The sequence below is a fragment of the Emiliania huxleyi genome (assembly GCF_000372725.1).
Source record: "Emiliania huxleyi CCMP1516 unplaced genomic scaffold EMIHUscaffold_34, whole genome shotgun sequence".
In the NCBI taxonomy this organism is placed as follows: Eukaryota; Haptophyta; order Isochrysidales; family Noelaerhabdaceae; genus Emiliania; species Emiliania huxleyi.
Window position 1 is genome coordinate 465,832 of NW_005199443.1, and position 19,555 is coordinate 485,386.

At 65.1% G+C, this 19,555-nt stretch overlaps 4 protein-coding genes across 4 annotated transcripts in view; 3 read left to right on the plus strand and 1 right to left on the minus strand.

The window, feature by feature from the left end:
* The first annotated feature begins 1,750 nt into the window (after positions 1–1,750).
* On the plus strand, positions 1,751–2,949 carry EMIHUDRAFT_435783 (hypothetical protein). The gene is made up of 3 exons (XM_005773361.1): positions 1,751–2,001; positions 2,149–2,424; positions 2,609–2,949. Exons 1-3 carry the CDS (start codon positions 1,987–1,989, stop codon positions 2,885–2,887), a joined length of 570 nt encoding a protein of 189 aa, XP_005773418.1. The 5' UTR covers positions 1,751–1,986; the 3' UTR covers positions 2,888–2,949.
* A 2,672-nt stretch (positions 2,950–5,621) lies between these two features.
* On the plus strand, positions 5,622–7,686 carry EMIHUDRAFT_310487 (hypothetical protein; the record flags this gene model as incomplete). Its single annotated transcript, XM_005773362.1, has 5 exons — positions 5,622–5,627; positions 7,028–7,180; positions 7,295–7,394; positions 7,472–7,558; positions 7,625–7,686. 5 exons carry the CDS (start codon positions 5,622–5,624, stop codon positions 7,684–7,686), a joined length of 408 nt encoding a protein of 135 aa, XP_005773419.1.
* A 1,385-nt stretch (positions 7,687–9,071) lies between these two features.
* Positions 9,072–10,243, plus strand: EMIHUDRAFT_208067 (hypothetical protein; the record flags this gene model as incomplete). The annotated part of the gene is made up of 3 exons (XM_005773363.1): positions 9,072–9,253; positions 9,348–9,708; positions 9,785–10,243. 3 exons carry the CDS (start codon positions 9,072–9,074, stop codon positions 10,241–10,243), a joined length of 1,002 nt encoding a protein of 333 aa, XP_005773420.1.
* Positions 10,244–10,501: 258 nt separating this feature from the next.
* The window catches only part of EMIHUDRAFT_208068 (hypothetical protein), a gene marked incomplete at both ends in the record, with an annotated part of 9,762 nt that continues 708 nt past the window's right edge, over positions 10,502–19,555 (minus strand). The window contains 20 exons of the mRNA XM_005773364.1: positions 10,502–10,516; positions 11,800–11,931; positions 12,915–13,031; positions 13,765–13,836; positions 13,905–14,045; positions 14,690–14,863; positions 15,241–15,291; positions 15,374–15,395; positions 15,670–15,722; positions 15,974–16,006; positions 16,089–16,208; positions 16,417–16,439; positions 16,512–16,617; positions 16,714–16,749; positions 16,913–16,948; positions 17,104–17,178; positions 17,547–17,657; positions 18,276–18,348; positions 18,386–18,456; positions 19,015–19,087. Of these exons, the coding sequence (XP_005773421.1) occupies positions 10,502–10,516; positions 11,800–11,931; positions 12,915–13,031; positions 13,765–13,836; positions 13,905–14,045; positions 14,690–14,863; positions 15,241–15,291; positions 15,374–15,395; positions 15,670–15,722; positions 15,974–16,006; positions 16,089–16,208; positions 16,417–16,439; positions 16,512–16,617; positions 16,714–16,749; positions 16,913–16,948; positions 17,104–17,178; positions 17,547–17,657; positions 18,276–18,348; positions 18,386–18,456; positions 19,015–19,087 (1,534 nt within the window). The remainder of the gene's footprint in view (positions 10,517–11,799; positions 11,932–12,914; positions 13,032–13,764; positions 13,837–13,904; positions 14,046–14,689; positions 14,864–15,240; positions 15,292–15,373; positions 15,396–15,669; positions 15,723–15,973; positions 16,007–16,088; positions 16,209–16,416; positions 16,440–16,511; positions 16,618–16,713; positions 16,750–16,912; positions 16,949–17,103; positions 17,179–17,546; positions 17,658–18,275; positions 18,349–18,385; positions 18,457–19,014; positions 19,088–19,555) is intronic.

Consider the following 19,555-nt stretch of genomic DNA (forward strand, 5'->3'; position numbering starts at 1 on the left):
GGGGGGGGGAGGACAGAGCGCCCGCCGTTCCTGCCGCAGGTGTCTGTGCGCGAGCAGCGTCTCGACGAGGCGATGCCTTCCGAGGAGCTCACCGAGGCGGAGAGGGCGGCGCGCGGCGACGAGGAGACGCGGCGTTCCTTAATGGAGTGCGGCCTTGATTCGTACTTCATTAATGCTAGGCGCGCGGCGACGAGGAGACGCGGCGTTCCTTAATGGAGTGCGGCCTTGATTCGTACTTCATTAATGCTAGGCGCGCGGCGACGAGGAGACGCGGCGTTCCTTAATGGAGTGCGGCCTTGATTCGTACTTCATTAATGCTAGGCGCGCGGCGACGAGGAGACGCGGCGTTCCTTAATGGAGTGCGGCCTTGATTCGTACTTCATGCATTCGTGCTAGGCGCTCGACGAGGAGGAGACGCGGCGGGCGGCGCGGCCGCCGCCGCCGCGCTGGCGCGAGGGGGACACGTTGTGCTGGGGACATGTCCGGGACACGTCCGCGACATGTCCGGTCCATGTCCCAAACAGGCGCGAGGCGTACTCGGCGCGTCTGCTCGCATTCACTGTTGGTCGACTGATTAATGGATGGGCTAGGCGCGAGGCGTACTCGGTGCGTCTGCTCGACGCGGAGTCGTGGGCGACGGAGGCGTCGTACGCCTTGCGCGAGGACGAGTGGGTCATGTGCATGCGGCTGCTGCCGCTGCGAGACGCGGCGCCGCGTGCTGTGACGCACCGCCGCGTTGATTAATGAAGTAATGAATCAATTCGTGACTGTGCGCCGTAGGCGACGCGTGCTGTGACGCACCGCCTCGTCGTCGGCACGGCGCTCCTCCCGAGGGCGAGATATGGGGAGATATGGGGAGATATGGGGAGATATGGGGAGATATGGGGAGATCGCGCATCTCTCCTCCCGAGGGCGAGATATGGGGAGATATGGGGAGATATGGGGAGATATGGGGAGATCGCGCCCCTCTCCTCCTCGAGGGCGAGATATGGGGAGATATGGGGAGATATGGGGAGATATGGGGAGATATGGGGAGATCGCGCCCCTCTCCTCGTCGAATGAGTTGACGGGAGTCAGTCCGAGCATTCCCATGCCACAGGCGATCCAGCAGGGCGAGGACCGCATGTGTTGCGGCCGGCTGCTCATCCTCGCGCCGGACGACTCGCCGCCCTCCTCCTCCTCCTCCTCGCGGCAGAAAAAGGCGAAGTCTGCCGGAGAGGGCGGAGGCGGCGACGCAGACGCCGGCTCGCCCGCCGCCTGTCAGGAAGTGTGAGCAGGTGTGGCGCCTGCGGTGGTTTCATACCGCGAGGGGGGCGTTCCGGGTGCGGGCGGCGCGGGGCCTACAGGGCCCGCGGCCGGCGCGGCGGAGGCCGGTGCCCCGGCGGGCGGCGAGAGCAGACGGCCCCTCAAGCTGCTGTTTGAGCAGGAGGAGCGAGGGCCTTCTGCTGCGAGCTGTGAACAGCGTCTCTTCACAGCGCTGCCTGTGAACAGGAGGAGCGAGGGCCGGTGACGGCACTGGCGGCGATGCAGGGCGCGACCCCCCCCCCCCCGAGATGTAGCCGAGATACAGCCGAGATATAGCAGAGATATAGCGGCGATGCAGGGCGAGCCCCCCGCCTGCGGTGTGTGGGAGGAGGCGGGCGCGAGAGAGCACGCACCGAGCGACCGCTTGTGAGATCAGGCATGCTGCTCTGCGCCGTCGGCCAGAAGATCTCGATCTGGAAGGCGGGGGCGGGGCGTCATTAGTTAGTGAGTAGTTCGTGAGTTAGTTCGAAGATCTCGATCTGGAAGGCGGAGCGGGGAGAGCTGCGTCCGGCGGGCTTCCACTACGCCGGGTTCACCGCCTCGTGCGCCGCGACGCTCGGCAACTACGCCCTGCTTGGCGACGCGTGCCGCGGGCTGCAGCTGGTCGCGTGGTCAAAGGAGAAGAAGTGCTTCGAGGCGCGCTCGCAGCGGCGCGACGCCGCCTCCGCCTTTGCGTGCGAGATGACGCTGGACGAGGCGGGCCCGCACGCCGCCAACGGACTCACCCACTCAGAGAATTAATTTCGTCAACCTGAGTCAGTTCGTTTCAGGCGGACCCGCACGCCGCCGACGGACTTCTTAAAGTACATGTCAATTTCGTTAAGACCACGCAGTGGATTTCAGGCGGACCCGAACCCTGCCAACGGGCTGCGCGTCTTCCTCGCGGACGCGGGCCGCAACCTGCGCATCTACTCGTACTCGCGTCAGGACGCCGAGTCCCGCTCGGGCACGGTGCTGCTGCCTCGCGCCGCCTTCCACCTCGGCGCCGTCGCCAACCACTTCCTCCGCCTCTCGCTGCCGCCGCGCGGCGCGCCGCCCGCCGCCGCCGCCGCCGCCGGCCGGCGGAGGCACGCGCTGCTCTACTCGACGCTCGACGGCGCCATCGGCTGCCTCGCGCAGGTGGGGCGAGATGGCCCGAGCTGGCCCGAGAGTGCCCGAGCTGGCCCGAGAGTGCCCGAGATGGCCCGAGATTACCTCGCGCAGGTGGGGCAGCCGTGTCCGGGGCGAGCTCTCGGCGAGATCTCGGCGAGATCTCGGCGAGATCTCGGCGAGACGTCGGCAGATCTCGGCTGTACTCGCGCAGGTGGAGGAGGCGGCCTTCCGACGGCTCTACTTTCTGTCCACAAAGATGGTTGCGACGATGCAGCACGCCGCCGGCCTCAACCCGCGCGGCTTCCGCGCGCAGGGCTCCGGCGCCACGGCCGAGGGCGAGCTCTCGCAAGTCATCGACGGCGCGCTGCTGCGCCGCTTTGTCTCGCTCGGCTCGGCGGCGCAGGAGCGGCTCGCGAGGCAGATCGGGACGTCGCCGCAACAGCTGCTGGCGAACCTCTCCGAGGCGGAGGTGGCGTCGGCCTTGCTGTGACGGGCGGCTGCGAGGCGTGCAAGAGAGTCTCCTCAACTTCGCCGCGCGGACTTGTGCGCGGTCGGACGCGTGGCCGCGGCCGCCTGCTGGCGTGGCTCGCCGCGGAGACGCCACCAAAACGCAACGGAGCGTCGGCGGGCGCCACATGGGCCATGGCGGATTTGATGCGAAAAAAGACTGTTCCTGTTGAAAAGGATGGGGAGCTAGCAGCTACCTGCTCCGGCGACACTAGGGACTCGGGCCTGAGCCCACACAAAACCGGATTTGATGGCGGGCGCTGACGATCGTCGCGTCCTGGGCAGCTTTTGGGCACGTCCAGGCGTCGGGGTTGGGGCTTGTCTCGGTGGCGGCTTGGGGGGTAACTGGTCTTACTTGCTTACCAGTGAGAAGAAAGTACGTACCGCGCCTATATGGCGCTGACCTGTGCGCTCTCTCGTCTATCGAGGGCGTCCACAGAGTGGAACAAGCTAGCTCGGGTGGCGTCTGGGACTCGCTGAGTGCGCGCTGGCGACTGAAGCATCCCTCTCGTTTCAACTTCGAACTTGTGAGGTTGTGTACTCTCCGTCTGTCAGTCAGCTGTTTCGGCTAAGTAAGTCGCGATTTGTACCGCGGATTTCGATGTTAGTGGCAAAAGCCAAAACCTCTACTGCGGAACCGAAAATGGCGTTTAACTTCGCTCGCACCTGCAAAAGCTGCATATGCTGTCCGCCGCCTGCGGCGGCGCTCTGCGCGCCGCTTGCCGCTTTGGGGCGCCTGCTCCCTGCGGCGCCCTTGCGTTTGGCGCGCTGCGCGCGCGCCTGTTTTGGGGGGGCTACCAGCACCGAAGAATTGCCACATTTTCGACGCTTTTGTCCCACATACTCGCACACCGACCCTGCAATCTGTGTGCAGACGCAGTCAGAAAGAGAGTGCAAAGGAGATCGATTATGAATATGCGGGGTGCGCGAGAGCTCTCACTGACTCATCACTGTCTTATGCACAGCTTCGCGGCCACTCACTGCGTACAGTCACCGGCTTTGTCTCTCGAGCTGGGCTACGACCATCGGCAAATGGGGTCGCAATCACTTTCCATCCCGGGAAGAATGCCATCATTCGGGAGATCCGGGTTTGCGATGTTGTAGCACTTCTTCGAGCACAGCGGCCAGTCTTCTGGCCTGCTCATGTCGTCGAGCAGGCCGTCGCTGTCGACCTCACGGCCGTCAGGACAGTAGGCTAGCTCGGACTGGCAGTCACCTCTCGCCCAGTTGCCGACTATTCGATACTTCCCTTCGAGTGCACCTCCGAGCTCGGACGTTGCAAAATAGTGGTTGCCGTTTTCCGGCATGAGTTGGATGATCAGCCCCGCAAGCCTCGAGGAGCAGTGTATAAAATCTTGTCCGTTTGGATCAGGCCCTTGCACAAAGCTCCTATCCGTCGCATCCACGTCTCCCGCAACGCTCCTCGGCCCCGTCGCATTCGAGTAATCCCGATTCGATCCAGGGGTGGGCCGCCCATCGTCAGCGGCGGCAGCTCGTGCCTGCCGGCGAGCGGCACGGCTCAGTGTCATCTCGCCCCATCGCACGCCAACGCCACCGTTCTACTCGCCTCTCTCTCTCTCTCTCTCAGCGGGAGACGCGCGCCAGTGGCTGTCCGAATCGGCCGCGTCCGCCGCGTCGTTCACCGCCATGCCCGGCCGGCACCCGGTCTGCCGCGCGAAGCACAAGTAGGCGTTCATGATGAAGGCCACGTTCACCTCGAACGGCTCCATCACAGCTGCGTGTCCTGCATCTGGTACTCTCCCACCTGGAAGAGGTGCTGCTTCGTGCACGGCTTCGTCGTCGCCTCGCGCAGCTCGGCCATCGTCCGCCGGCTCGCCACCGCGCTCGCCCTCTCGCTCGCCGCCCGCTGCGCCGCCTCACTCTGCCCGTGCGACGCGCTCTCCTGCGCCGCCTCGCGGCCCGCCGCCCGGCCGGCGGCTCCTGCCGCGTCCTTCATCCCGCCGCCGCCGCCGTCGTACAGCGACATCACCTGCTTGGTCACCAGCCGCCAGTACTGCCTCGCGTCGTCCGGCATCGCCGGCCAGATCTCGCGCCACACGTGGTTCTTCATGTGCTGCAGCGCGACGTAGACCGTGTTCTCGCCGCGCCCCGTGCGCACCGTCGGCTCCTCGTCCCGCGCGTCGCCCCGCTCGGTCGCGTGCCACCGGCTCGCCCTCGGCGCGGTAATTCGCGTCGTCGCCAGCCACTTGCCGAAGCGGATCGTCCACCGCACCGTCGGGTGCAGACCGAGGGCCGTCCGCTGCATCGGCACGCTCTTCCCCGCCGCGGCCTGCGTCGCCAGGAACTCGCGCAGCCGCAGGCGCACGCGCCGAAGCTGCACTGACAGCGCCGGCCCGTGTGGCGCTAGCATCGGCCGCCCATCGCCGCACGCGGCCTCCTCCTGCCGCTCGTCATCCTCCGCCTCGAGGGCGTCCGCCAGCGCGCTGCGCTGCACACCCCGGCGCACAGGAGGCGGCGCCGGCCGCACCTCGGCCGCCTCGGCGTCGCCCGCGGCACGGGCGCCCCGCTCGCCGTCCGCGCGGTCCATCGCCGCATCCCCATCCCCGTCTGCGGCGGCGCCTCCTGCGCCCGTGCCGGCCTGCTCTGCGACGGCTCGCCACCGCTCGTCGTCCAGCATGTGCCACCACCGCCGATCCGGGTAGCCGTCGTACTCGACCTGGTGCGCGATCCGTCCGTCCCCGTCCTCCTCCCGCGCCATGACGGTCGCAGGGTACCACCGCTCACTGTCGCAGAAGATCTCGAGGCGCGATCCGGTGGACAGGACAGTGTGGCCGTCGAGCGCCGCCCTGGCATCCTCGCGCTGTCGCTTCCGCCGCTTCGCCTTCGTCTCCTTGCTGCGCAGCAGGGTGTAGTTCGGGCCCACCTCCGCCACGCTGTCCAGCAGCTGGGCGGCGCTCGCCATCTCGACCGCGTCGTCCTCCGGCGGAAGCTCCGCGTCGCCCGCGGCCGCTTCCCGAGCGCGCTCGTCGCGCATCCGCTCGTGGTGGGCCTGCCGACGCGCCACGCCGGCGCCCGTGTGCCTCGCCGCCGCGTCCGGTGACGGCATCGGTCGCTGCCACAGGTCGTCCCACAGGTCGTACCAACAGGTCGTCCCAAAGGGGACGCATCCAAACCGCCGCATTTCGCCCGCCGAAAAGTCTCCCACTCGCTCTGCCCCAATCTCGAACCAATCTCGAGTCCTCTCACTAGTTACATACATACCCGCAAAATACCCGGTATTTTGCCGATTTTGCCGATTTTGCCACCAAGAAGGCACTCCGACTCGCTTTGATTTCCGTGAGGCAACTGGTATCCCGTACCACTTTTTGATTAGTGCAGGCCCTGGGTTTGATTAGCCAAAAACTCCCATACCGGTAAAGATCGAGCACTGCAGCTGGCAGCAGCACGGGTTACGCCAGCCGCGCAGAGGGCAGCGAGGCTGAGGTCAAAGAGCAGCAGGATGTTGAAGTCACAAAATTGGTCGATTTCGAAGTTGCTCGATACCTTCACACTGCTGTGAAGAAAATCTCTCTCTCTGCTGTGAATACGTCCCGAACCCATACTGTGACCTCAGATTTTTTAGCAATGTTTGTTGTTGTTGACCTCAGAGCATATGCATTATTCTGAATTTTTGTTAGTTTTTTTCTTGTTTTTCTGAATTTCAATGTATGTGGCTCTTACGTATTTTCTGAATTTACAACGATTGATTCTGGAATTTCAACTCACGTTGCGGTCTGACGAGCGGGTAGCGGACGACGCATATCAGGGTACGGGCTGTACGGGCTGTCACCTTCCTTTTTTTCTTCCTGCCTCGCAAGAAAGAAAGAAAGAAAAAAAGACACCAGACAACCCCAGACGAGGGATGGGGGAGGAGGACAGGGTCCCCACCTGCACGAGCAGGATTTTGGAAGGACGATCAGGGGGACAGGTGGGGCTCGCAAGGAGGCCGCGTAAATATTTTTTCACGGCTTTCCTCGTCGCCAGCAGCGCCCTGCTCTTCGCCTCCGCGCGCCAGCCCGCAATCCCCTGCGTGATCAGCAGTGATGGCACGCGCCGCGCCTCCCACGCCGCTCTGCCCGCTGCCGTCGCGCCGCTCAGCCGCGGGGCCGCCCCGCCACCGCAGGGGGAGCCGAACCCGAAGGCCTTTCCGCTCGCCGACTCGAACCTCACCGTCTCGATCCTCGACGTGGTGCAGCAGGCTGCCAACTTCAAGCAGCTCAAGAAGGGCGCCAACGAGGCGACCAAGACGCTCAACCGCGGCATCGCCGAGCTGATTGTCATGGCGAGCAGCCGCCACCCCGCCCGGCCTCCGCCGCACCACCCCTCTCGCGCTGCCGGGCAGAGCCGCCGCCCGCCGCCGACGCCCGCGTGGCCGCGCCCTGCGTCGCAGGCGGCCGACGCCGAGCCGCTTGAGATCCTGCTGCACCTGCCGCTGCTGTGCGAGGACAAGAATGTGCCGTATGTCTTTGTGCCAAACAAGCAGGCGCCGGGTCGGCCTCTGGGCCCTCCGCCCCGCCTCCCCGCCGCCTCCCCGCGCTTCTCCATGACTCCCCCGCTCCCCCGAAAGGCGCTCGGCCGCTCCTGCGGCGTCTCGCGGCCAGTCATCTCGTGCTCCATCACGACCAACGAAGGCGCGCGCGCGCGGCTCGAGAGAGTCGGGCGAGGCTTCGCCTCGGCGGTGCATCTCGGCTCACTCTCGGCGGGGACGTGCGGCGCGTAGGCTCGCAGCTCAAGAACCAGATCCAGCAGCTCAAGGACTCCATCGAGAAGCTCCTCATCTGAGTCCTGACCGAGGGCCGCCCGCGGTGCTGCAGGAGTCGGGTGCCAGCGAGGCTCGCCTGACGGGCAGATGGCGCGGCAGACGCGCATTGGGGGGTGGTATCGCCTTCGCGGCTCGGAAGGCGTCACGCGGGGGCGCGCTCAGCCGCTGTTGCGCTGTCGAGCTCTGGCTGTCGCGGCGCCGCCAAGCCCTCCCTTCTCTAGGCGCCTGCCGTGTGGGGCTTCTGTTGGCTTAGGGCTGTACGTCTCTAGTGGGCGTGTGGAGATGACTGTGCGAGGGTTGCACCCCCTGCCGCTTGCCCAACCATGGACATTCTAAGGTAAGGTAAGGTAAGGTAAACTTCTCCACACAAGCGAGGTGGTGGGGCAAGGGGGTGCGACCCTCGCGTCAGAGGGGGCGGGGAACCCGCAATTTGAGATGCTGAGGCATCTGAAATTGCCCGGAGATTGAGGATGCCACAGCGGTCATTCGCGGAGCGGTGAGGACACGCCCGTGCCTATACACGGACCGCCGGAGGGCGGCAGACAGAGAGTGGGGGCGGGAGGTACTTGACCGGACGACCTATTACGCCACGCGCGGCCACACGAACGAGTGGGTGCGAGGACGGCTCGGCGAGGGGCTCACGGCGGGGTCGCACACGGCAGGGGTGACGGGGCCGCTGTGGAGCGATGTGGTCAGGGGAACAACGAGACACAAATGGGACAAGCGACAGCGGATCAAGGATCTGCACGGCGAGCGCGAGATTGAATGTGGATGATCACAACGTGGTGACAAAGACCGTCATGGGAGCGCGTGTGCGGCAGCAGGCGGGGGTGCCACACGGAGCGCACCACGAGAGGATTATCGTCGCGTCTCCACGTCTAACGATAGGAGCCCCACGGCATTTAAAGTGCAAGGCCCAGTGCGCGTGGGTGAGCGGTGTGTGTGTGTGTGTGTGTGTGTGTGTGTGTGTGTGTGTGTGTGTGTGTGTGTGTGTGTGTGTGTGTGTGTGTGTGTGTGTGTGAGGGGGGTGTCACGTTGACCACGCTTATTGTTGCTCAGGATTAGCTCACGCACCAGGGCAGCCTCTGGCTCGTTATTTTGGCTTGCCGATATGCATCCAAAGTTCCACGCTAGGCCCTCCTTCCTTGCAGTAGTCGAAGACCTGGCGGTCGTACTGCTCGTAGGTCCTCGTCACGTAGTCATAGTCATCGAGGAGGGTGGAGCTGCAGGAGGCAATTTGCCACTTGATAATGAGAACTCAAAATAGCCCCGCGAGTGCGCGAAACCTTACGGACACTGGCGTTTACAATTAGTGCACCTGCGAACGCTCGAGATTTTTGTGATCGGTCGCCATCGAAAACTTTCCGCAAGAATCTGCCGTGACAACGCTTTGCGCTGAAACGAAATGCTGCCCCCCGCGCTCCTCGCCGCCTCCATCCCGCTCCCGACGCCGTCAGTGAACACTGAAACGCTCGCCAAAGACCTGTACGTGGAGAAATCCTTTCTCACCGATGCCGAGGCGGCGAGTCTGGCTGCAAAGCTGGCATCTTTTCCTGATGAAGCGTGGCTAGCGGGCGAGGCCATCCGGTCGCAGCAAGCTCTGGCTGTACGTTGCAGACGTGCCGGTGCTCGAGGCGGTCCTTGCCCGTTATGCAGCACTGTGGGGCCTGGACGAGATCAGGATGTTGCCTCACCATGGCGGCATGACAGACAGGCTCGCTGAGCGGGTTCAAGCGGTGAGGTACGTCCCGGGCTATCCGGGCTTTGACCTGCACACCGACTCGACGGACACGACCGCTGTCCTCTACCTCAACGATATACCTCCTCGCTTCGGCGGCGAGCTGGAGTTCCCACTTGTCAACGTGAGTGTTACACCGACGGCGGGTAAGCTCGCCTTCTGGGCTTCCGATCGCAGCACTGAGCATCACCTCCGCGCAGAACTGCACCGCGTGCGACCGATGACTAGTGGTTCTCCTTACCGCTATACGATCTCCTTCCTCATGAACATCACCACTCGCAGCGGTGCTTCTCATGCGGCACCAGTGAGCACGAGCGAGGAGCCTGTTCTCAGCGAGAAGAATCGGCGTCCTGAAGCATCTCCTCTACCTGGACCCCCAGGAGGCACCCACGCCACGGAATCAAGTCCAGCACGCGGTCAGCCGCAGGCTACTGATGGCCGACGGCGGCGAGGGGGCTGAGCACGCGCACGGTCCCGCCCACACGCACGCCCTGGGTTGCAATTTCACCCCGGATCCCGCCGATCCCACCAAGCACACGCACGCCTTGGGTTGCAATTTCACCCCGGATCCCTTCGATCCCGCCAAGCACACGCACGCCCTGGGTTGCAATTTCACCCCGGATCCCGCCGATCCCGCCAAGCACACGCACGCCCTGGGTTGCAATTTCATCCCGGAACACACGCACACGCACACGCACACCCTGGGTTGCAATTTCATCCCGTGTTGCAGCGAGACCGCGGCGCACACGCACGCCCGCACCATCATTGGTAACTCCGACACGCACCACCATCTCCTCTTTGCCAGCCATGCCGCCCCGGCCTGCAATACCGCCTGCTGAGCGAAGAAAAGGCGACGCTGTCCAACCGGAGCAGCGGGCATGGCCGCCTTGCACGCGCTCGAACTCGTCCAATCAGCGTCGACACGATCGATCGCACATTGGGGGCAGCGAGCGAGCTTCACGGGCTGCGAAGGTGGGACGGGATGGCGTGGTTTGGAGGGAGGCTAGGGAAGGGGCGCGGTCTGGACCGGTGCATGCGACCCAACGCGACGCGTACCGCTGTCACGTGCCGTAACGCACTTGCATGTACCGCGCAGTTTAGTGCGCGAGGGCCTAGGGGCCGAGGTGCGCGTGCCGTTCGCATGGATGCATCCTGGACATATGAGCACATGGACGCATGGACGCACATGGGCATGTGCGCATTGGGCGCATGAGTATGAGCGTGGACACAGGAGCATGTGCATGACAGGGGTGTGTTTTATGCTTTTAAATAAGATCTGCTTACGGGGTGTGGACCCTGAGTTGACCAAGGGTTATGCGCTGGGCCCTCCTGCTCGGCTTTAGCCAGTAGACAAGTCTTGTCATCAACAGAGTAGAAGGATCTGATCTCGGGGCCGATGTGACCAAGCGCTGGTAGCGTGGTTTAACCTCACACCCATGGTCTCACAGTGTGCCGGCAGTCGCCGAGCAGTGTCGCTCACACAAGCCGCAGCACAAGTGACTGAGGGCCAGTGAGGGCGAGCCCATCGCTGTCACAGCTGTGGCAGCCGCACAGTAGGCTGTGTCAACTGTGCAGAGCGTGTGAGCAGCCGAGGAGCTGCTCTCCAGGCTTCTGTCGCAAAGAGCTGCATGCCACCGAAAGCGCTGTCGAGGTTCGCCGAGCGCGGCGCAGGTTGAGGGAAGCCGCCACCGACGAGCGCGTTGGACTTTTCACTCCGGACAAAGACGGGCACACAGCGGACGGTGCGGGGCGTGTGCCCGTCATAGCGGCGAGGCGCGGGACCGTCTGTGGCGAAGTGGGTCGCGTCCCTCGATTTCCTCAACTCACGGTCCGCTCCCTCTAACACCCCTCTTACTGGATCAGTACACCGTCTTGCGCAAAATTTTCGCGGTATGCAGATATGTAAAGACAGTCTAGAGAGAGCGTGTGCACTGTGCTCGAGCGCATTCAGCGTTTTCTCTACGAACTTGAAGTATCGCCGGCCGCGTTGCGAACCTGTCCCCGCTGTCATGGTGGAGCGCGCCGGCGGTGGGCCGGAGAGGCCTCACCTCGCCGGACATAAGGCCGGGAGCGTGGAGGGGTGCGGGCGGTGCAGCGGCCCGCCCGCCGCCCCGTTCGCACACCCGCCCGCCGCCGCCGCCGCCTTCCTCCCGCCTCACCGCCGCTTGTCGTTTGCGGGCTGGCGCGGCCGCCGCCGCTCCTCAACCACCCTGCCGCCGCCGCGCGGCCCGTTGTCGGGCGCGTCCCTGGACGTGTCCCTGGACGCGTCGCGGCGCGTCGACGCCATCGCCTACAGGACATGCCTCGGACATGTCTCGGACCGCGCCACCTCGACGCGTGCCGGGGGTGCGACAGAGGGGGTAGAGGGGGAGGGGGGGGGGGGGGGGGGAACCACAAAAGGGGTAAAGGGGGAGGGGGGCGCCTTTTCGCGCAGCTCCTTCTCCTTTTGCTGCTCGCGGCTCTTGGCGTCCGCCGTCTGCCGCTGCCGCTCGCGCTGCTCGCGCTCCCTCGCCTCGCGCTCGCGCGCCTAGACACGAAACACCACGCCCGCCAAATCAAACAAGAAGCCAGCGCGCGGATGCGACCCCTCGGAACCGCGCGCGCCTCCCGCTCGCGCGCATCGCGGCCGTGCCCGTGGCCCTCCCTCCCGCCGCCTCCGCCGCCGCCCTTGCCGCCGCCGCCGTGCGAGTCGCGCCCGCCGTCGCGCCCGCCGTCGCGCCCGCCGTCGCGCGCCGTGTGGCCGTCTCGTCCGCCGCCATCCCGCCCGCCGCCGTCGCGCGCAACGTGGCTATCGCGGCCGTCGCGGGGCGCCTGGCGGCCTCCCCCGCCACCTCCTCCTCCTCCTCCTCCTCCTCCGCCCGCGGTCGGCTTTGGCTCGCGGGATGGCGGCTCCTTGTCGCCGCCGCCCTTGTCCCTCTCCGGCTCGCGCTTGACGCCGCCTTCCACCCTCCCCTCCCTGCCGCCCTCCCGCCCGCCCGCCGGCCCGTCCTTGTCGCCGCCGCGCCGCGCCGCGCCCCGCTCGGGCGCCTCCTCGCCCTTCGCCGCCGCGCCGCCGCCCGCGTCCCGCCCGCGCACCGGCCGCTCGCCCGCGCCCTCCTCCTCCTTGCCGTCCTTGCCGTCCTTGCCGTCCTTGCGGCTGCGCTTCTCGCCGCCGTTTCCGCCGCCGCCGCCGCCGCCGCCGCCGCCGCCCGGCGAGGCGTCCCGCTCTCGCTTGCGCTCGCCCGAGCGCGGCACAAACGGCGCCGCCGACGGGTTGAGCATCGGGCTCGCCCCGGTCCCGGTCCCGCCGCCGCCGCCGCCGCCCGGCGCCACGCGCTGCTGCTTGGCTGGGGGGGCACTCGGCGGCGTCGGCGCGGGGTGCGCCGGCGCGTCGGCCGCCGGCTTGGCCGCCGGCTTGGCCGCGGGCGTCTTTGGGTCCGCGGCGGCGGCGGCGGCGGGCGCGCCTTCCTTCTTGCCGTCCGCAGCGGCGGCGGCGCTCTCGGCGGCGCCGCCGTCCGACTTCATCGGCACGCCGCAGCAGAACTGGTCTTGCGTGAGCAGCTTGGGCTTTGCCTTTTGGAGCATCGAGTAGTACTGCGACGCCTGGATCTGCAGGTCCTTGCGCTCCTCGCTCCGCAGCACGTCCACCTGCGCAGGATGTGAAAGGGGGGGGGGGGGAGTGCCGGTGGGTGAGATCCGGCGTGTGCGCGTGCGGGTGCGGGTGCGCAGGTGTGCGGGTGTGCGGGCGTGCGGGAGGGAGGGTGTGAGCGAGTGTGCGGGAGGGAGGGTGTGGGCGGGTGTGCGGGAGGGAGGGTGTGAGCGTGCCTCCTCCGCCATGCGCACGAGGCGCTCTCCCCACATCTCCCCGCACCTCCCCATCTTTCCCCAGATCTCCCCCAGATCTCCCCATCTCTCCCTTCTCCGGCGCCTTGCGCTCGAGGTGCTCGCACAGCTTGCGCATCCCCGGGAAGACCTCGATGATGCGCGTGAGCACGTGCAGCGCGTTGCGCACCTGGCGACGAGTCGTGGGAGAATACAGGGGAGATATCGGGGAGATATCGGGGAGATATGGGGGAGATATGGGGGAGATATCGGGGAGAGATGGGGGAGATATGGGGGAGATATGGGGGAGATATGGGGGAGATCCCACCTAACAACCGACTCATCGATGAAGGAGCCTCGTTCACAAGCCCATGCTGGCGCGCGCGCACCCCCATGTACGCCCTATATCTCCCCTGTATCTCCCCTGTATCTCCGCTGTATCTCCCCTATGTCTCCCCTGTATCTCCCCTGTTCCCCCTATCTCCCATGCGCTGCGGCGCGCTGTACTCCCTGGAGTCGAGGCTAGGGGAGATATAGGGGAGATATAGGGAGCTCGCACCTCCATGTACTCCTTGGAGTCGAGGCACGCCATCAGCGCTTTGAGGACCTTGCAGTACCACTTGAAGACCACCTGGTGAGTGCATTGGTCAATGGTTAGCAGCTAGAGTGAGGGCCTTGCAGGTGCCACGGGCTGAAGACCGCCTTGACGAAGTCCTCGTAGGACGCCTTCTTGGCGTTGGCCTGCTGGTTGATGAAGGAGGTCGAGAAGCCGGGCAGCTTGGCGCACTCGTTGCGGTAGACCTCCTCGCCCGACTTCCAGTGGCCCAACAGCTTGAGTGACTCGTTGAGGAAGCGGCCCAGGTTCTGCGCCTGCGGGGGGGTGCCTCGGACGTGTCTCGGACGCGTCTGGAAAGTGCCTCGGACGTGTCTCGGACGTGTCTTGGAGGTGTCTCGGAAGCGCCCAGGTTCCGCGCCTGCCGCAAAGATGACATACGCCCAGATGTGGGGAGATGTGGGGAGATACGGGGAGATGTGTGGAGATGTGTGGAGATGTGTGGAGATGTGTGGAGATGTGTGGAGATGTGTGGAGATGTGTGGAGATGTGTGGAGATGTGGGGGAGATGTGGGGGAGATGTGGGGAGGTGTGCCTGCCGCTCGGTGCACGCAAAGATGTGCACCGAGATGTCGCGCAGCAGCTTGTCGTAGTACTGTTGAGGCGGGCGGGCGGGGGAGGTGGGCAGGGTGGCGGAGAGGGGCGGGGGTGGGTGGCATGCCGGCGGGCAGGTGAGGGCACTTGCAGAGGTGGTGTGGAGAGGAGAAAGGGGAGGGGACGGGGGGGGGGGGGGGGAAAGGCACAATCTCCCCATATCTCGCCACGCCACATCTCGCTGTCACCTCTCGCGCGGCACGAGGATGTATCTCCCCATATCTCCCCACATCTCCCCACATCTCCCCATATCTCGCTGTCACCTCTCGCGCGGCACGAGGATGTCGTAGAGCGACAGCCGCCAGAAAGTGCCGTACAGCTGCGGCGAGAGCAGGTCCCAGCAGCCCTCGGGAAGGACGGTCCGCAAGCCCTGGCTCGCCTCGAGCGCCGCCAGCGTCTCCGCCGCCCTCGCCTTGTCCGCGGCCGCCTTCTCTGCCGGCGCCTCCTTGCCCTTGGCGGCGGCGGGCTTGGAGGGCGGCGCGCCGGCGGCCTGGGCCTCGATATCGGGAGGCGGAGATGAGCCGAGAGACTCGGGAGATTCGCCGAGAGGAGCCGAGAGGAGCCGAGAGGAGCTTAGATGAGCCGAGCTTCGCCGGAGATCTGGCCGAGATATGGCCGAGATGTGTCCGAGATGTGGCCGAGGTGTGGCCGAGATGTGTCCGAGATGTGGCCGAGATGTGTCCGAGATGAGGCCGAGGCCTCGCCTGGCCCTCGAGGTGTCGGAGGACCGGGCGGCAGATGAAGAAGGCCACCTGTGAATGACTAGCTGTGAATGACTAGCTGTGAATGACTAGCTGTGAATGACTAGCGGCAAATGAAGAAGGCCACCTCCGGCTCGACATTGTACGCGGCGCAGAGCTCGCCGACAGTGGGCAGCGCCTATTACTAAGTAAACAATTAACAATTAATTACTTAATAATTAATTAAGAGCTCGCCGACAGTGGGCAGCGCCTTTGCGTACTCGTCGGCGGAGAAGTTCGCGCCTGTTCACAGCTAGAGGTGTGAAGAGACGCTGTTCACAGCGCCTTTGCGTACTCGTCGGCGGAGAAGTTCGCGCCTGTTCACAGCTAGAGGTGTGAAGAGACGCTGTTCACAGCGCCTTTGCGTACTCGTCGGCGGAGAAGTTGGCGCCTGTTCACAGCTAGAGGTGTGAAGAGACGCTGTTCACAGCGCCTTTGCGTACTCGTCGGCGGAGAAGTTGGCGCCTGTTCACAGCTAGAGGTGTGAAGAGACGCTGTTCACAGCGCCTTTGCGTACTCGTCGGCGGAGAAGTTGGCGCCGCAGAAGGACTGGAACTGCTCGAGCGTCTCCTGGCAGCGGTCGTCCATTCGCGTTAAGTGAGGGAGACTTCCGAGTCAGAAGGACTGGAGCTGCTCGAAGCGTCTCCTGGCAGCGGTCGTACAGCTCTCGGGTAATCTCGGGTAATCTCCCGGCAGCGGTCGTAGAGCTCGCCGACCAGCTTTGTCAAGCAATTGTCAAGGGAGTGTCTAGGAAGTGTCTAGAAAGTGTCTAGGAAGCGTCTAGGAAGCGTCTCCTGGCAGCGGTCGTACAGCTCGCCGACCAGCTTGAGCTGCGGCGAGTCTGTGAGGAAGACCTGGCGGGCGGGAGATATGGGGAGATGTGGGGAGATGTGGCGCATCGGTGAGGAAGCCCTGGCGGGCGGGAGATGGTCTCACTAGGGCTAGCGTCAGGCTGATTGGAGTGGCGAGGGCGGGAGGGAAGAGGGCCGTGGCGGAGCGCTGCTGCGCGATGAGGAGGAAGAGGGGCGCGACGAGGCCGTGCCGCTGCAGCGTCTCCTACAGGAAGGCTCCAGGAAAGGTCCAGGAAAGGTCCGAGAAGGAGGGAGAGGCCGTGCCGCTGCAGCGTCTCCTACAGGGAAGGTTCCAGGAAAGGTCCAGGAAAGGTCCGAGAAGGAGGGACAGGCCGTGCCGCTGCAGCGTCTCCTTGAGCCGCGTCGACGAGCGCTTCGTGTTCTTTGCGATGCCGAGCAAGTCCGTGACGCACGCGCGCAGCGTCTCGCCGCCCGCCTGCGCCTGCGACGAGCGAGGGGGGAGAGAGGGGGGAGAGGGGGGGGGGAGGTTGTTGCCCGAGAGAAGGACCGGCACTGTCCGAGATGGATTCGAGATTGCGCGAGATGGACCCGAGATTGCGCGAGATCGCCTGCAGCTGCTCGGCGGACAGGTCGTCGAGCATGTCGATGCCCGCCTAGGAGAGGTCCAGGAAAGGTCGAGGAACGGTCTCGGACAGGTCGTCGAGCATGTCGATGCCCGCCTAGGAGAGGTCCAGGAAAGGTCGAGGAACGGTCTCGGACAGGTCGTCGAGCATGTCGATGCCCGCCTAGGAGAGGTCCAGGAAAGGTCGAGGAACGGTCTCGGACAGGTCGTCGAGCATGTCGATGTGTCGCCTAGGAGAGGTCCAGGAAAGGTCGAGGAACGGTCTCGGACAGGTCGTCGAGCGTGTCGATGCCCGCCTAGGAGAGGTCCAGGAAAGGTCGAGGAACGGTCTCGGACAGGTCGTCGAGCATGTCGATGCCCGCCTAGGAGAGGTCCAGGAAAGGTCGAGGAACGGTCTCGGACAGGTCGTCGAGCATGTCGATGTGTCGCCATCTTGGTGACGGGTAGTCTCGGGTAATCACGGGTAGTCTCGGGTAATCTCGGGTAATCTCGGGTAATCTCCCGCCATCTTGGTGACGAGGTCGCGCAGCACGAGCAGCTGCAACGACTGCCCCGACTTGAGCGTGTTTGTGATGTACTGCAGCAGCCCGACCTAGGCGCGTCCCCGACACGTCCGCGACACGTCCGAGGCACGCATGCGACGCGCGGCAGCGGCCCGGCCAGCTCGATCGTCGGGTGCTTCTTGTACAGGTTGCCGCAGAAGGAGGAGAGGGACTGCGGCAAGAGCAGCGAGGAGGTGAGCCCGCGAGATTGCGAGATTGGCCGAGATTGGCCGAGGTTGCCCGAGATTGCCCGAGATCGCCCGAGGTTGGCCGAGATTGCCCGAGGTCGCCCGAGGTTGCTCGAGATTGCCCGAGATTGCCCGAGGTTGCCCGAGATTGCCCGAGGTCGCCCGAGGTTGCTCGAGATTGCCCGAGATCGGCCGAGATTGCCCGAGGTCGCCTGCATCCAGAGCGATACGTTGAGCCCGTCCTCCTTGAGGCGCGTCTTTGCGGGCGAGGCGAGGTGCGAGAGGAGGGAGTAGGTGAGGCAGTCGAAGGAGAGCGGCGTCAGGTACTTCATCATCTCGACCTATTCACAGCTCCTCTATTCACAGCCCCTCTATTCACACCCCTCTCAGAGGTGCCTAATCTTCTCCAACACCCGCCGCCATTAGGTTTTAGTTACCCCTATTTCCTGACACTGTCCGGGAGTTGCGGCGCGATTTTCGATGTTGCGAGAAGGGTCGAGGTGTGGGGAGATGTGGGGAGGTGTGGGGAAGTGTGGGGAGGTGTAGGGAGGTGCGGGGAGGTGTGGGGAGGTGTGGGGAGGTGCGAGGTGTGGGGAGATGTTGGGAGGTGTGGGGAGGTGTGGGGAGGTGTAGGGAGGTGCGGGGAGGTGTGGGGAGGTGCGGGGAGGTGTGGGGAGGTGTGGGGAGGTGTAGGGAGGTGTGGGGAGGTGTGGGGAGGTGTGGGGAGGTGTAGGGAGGTGCGGGGAGGTGTGGGGAGGTGTGGGGAGGTGTGGGGAGGTGTAGGGAGATGCGTGGAGATGTGGGGAGGTGTAGGGAGGTGTGGGGAGGTGTGGGGAGGTGCGGCGGAAGTGGTGCGCCTGGATCTGGCCGAGGATGGTGTCGAAGACAACCGACGGGTTGCAGTGCCTGTTCACAGCTGCAGGTGTGAAGAGACGCTGTTCACAGCTGCTGAAGACGACCGACGGGTGGCAGTGCGTGATCTTGCCCAAGTAGCGGCCGTACTGCTTGGTGTTCTCCTTGGAGAGGCGGCGCCTGCTCACAGCTGCAGGTGTGAAGAGACGCTGCTCACAGCTGCTTGGTGTTCTCCTTGGAGAGGCCGCGCATCATCCGCTTGGTTTCGTCGGCGGTGGTGGCGCGCGCCTGCGCCGTCGCCGAGAAAAAGAAGTCAACAACGCGGGGGGAGAATGAGCATGAGAAGAGTACGCGCGGTTGTGGTCATGATCATGATCAAAGCCCTGTAGTGGCCGTGGGGAGGGAAGGCGAGGAAGGGGGGGAGACGCCGCGCGCGCCTTTGCCACTAGCGGCGCGGGAGGCGTAGGGAGGCATGGGGAGGCATCGTGGGGAGGCATAGGGGGCGAGAAGAAGCGCGCGCCTTAGCCATCAGCGGCGAGGCCCCCTCCTCGAGCCGCGCGTGGACGAGGCCGTAGAGCCGGTAGCGCGCCGTGTAGGGCAGCTGCTCGAGCAGCCTGCGGGGGGATGCGGGGAGGTGTGGGGAGAGATGGGGAGGTGTGGGGAGGTGTGGGGAGGTGTGGGGAGGTGTGGGGAGGTGTAGGGAGATGCGGGGAGGTGTGGGGAGGTGCGGCGGAAGTGGTGCGCCTGGATCTGGCCGAGGATGGTGTCGAAGACAACCGACGGGTTGCAGTGCCTGTTCACAGCTGCAGGTGTGAAGAGACGCTGTTCACAGCTGCTGAAGACGACCGACGGGTGGCAGTGCGTGATCTTGCCCAAGTAGCGGCCGTACTGCTTCGTGTTCTCCTTGGAGAGGCGGCGCCTGCTCACAGCTGCAGGTGTGAAGAGACGCTGCTCACAGCTGCTTGGTGGTTCTCCTAAGAGAGGCGGCGCCTGCTCACAGCTGCAGGTGTGAAGAGACGCTGCTCACAGCTGCTTGGCGGTTCTCCTTAAGAGAGGCGGCGCATCATCCGCTTGGTTTCGTCGGCGGTGGTGGCGCGCGCCTGCGCCGTCGCCGAGAAAAAGAAGTCAACAACGCGGGGGGAGAATGAGCATGAGAAGAGTACGCGCGGTTGTGGTCATGAACAAAGCCCTGTAAAGCCCTGTAGTGGCCGTGGGGAGGGAAGGCGAGGGAGGGGGGGAGACGCCGCGCGCGCCTTTGCCACTAGCGGCGCGGGAGGCGTGGGGAGGCATGGGGAGGCATCGTGGGGAGGCATAGGGGGCGAGAAGAAGAGGCGCACCTTAGCCATCAGCGGCGAGGCCCCCTCCTCGAGCCGCGCGTGACGAGGCC

Coding starts and splice junctions, on each gene's coding strand:
- EMIHUDRAFT_435783 (XM_005773361.1), top strand. Junction 2,425..2,608: donor CCATCGGCTGCCTCGCGCAG/GTGGGGCGAGAT, acceptor GTACTCGCGCAG/GTGGAGGAGGCGGCCTTCCG.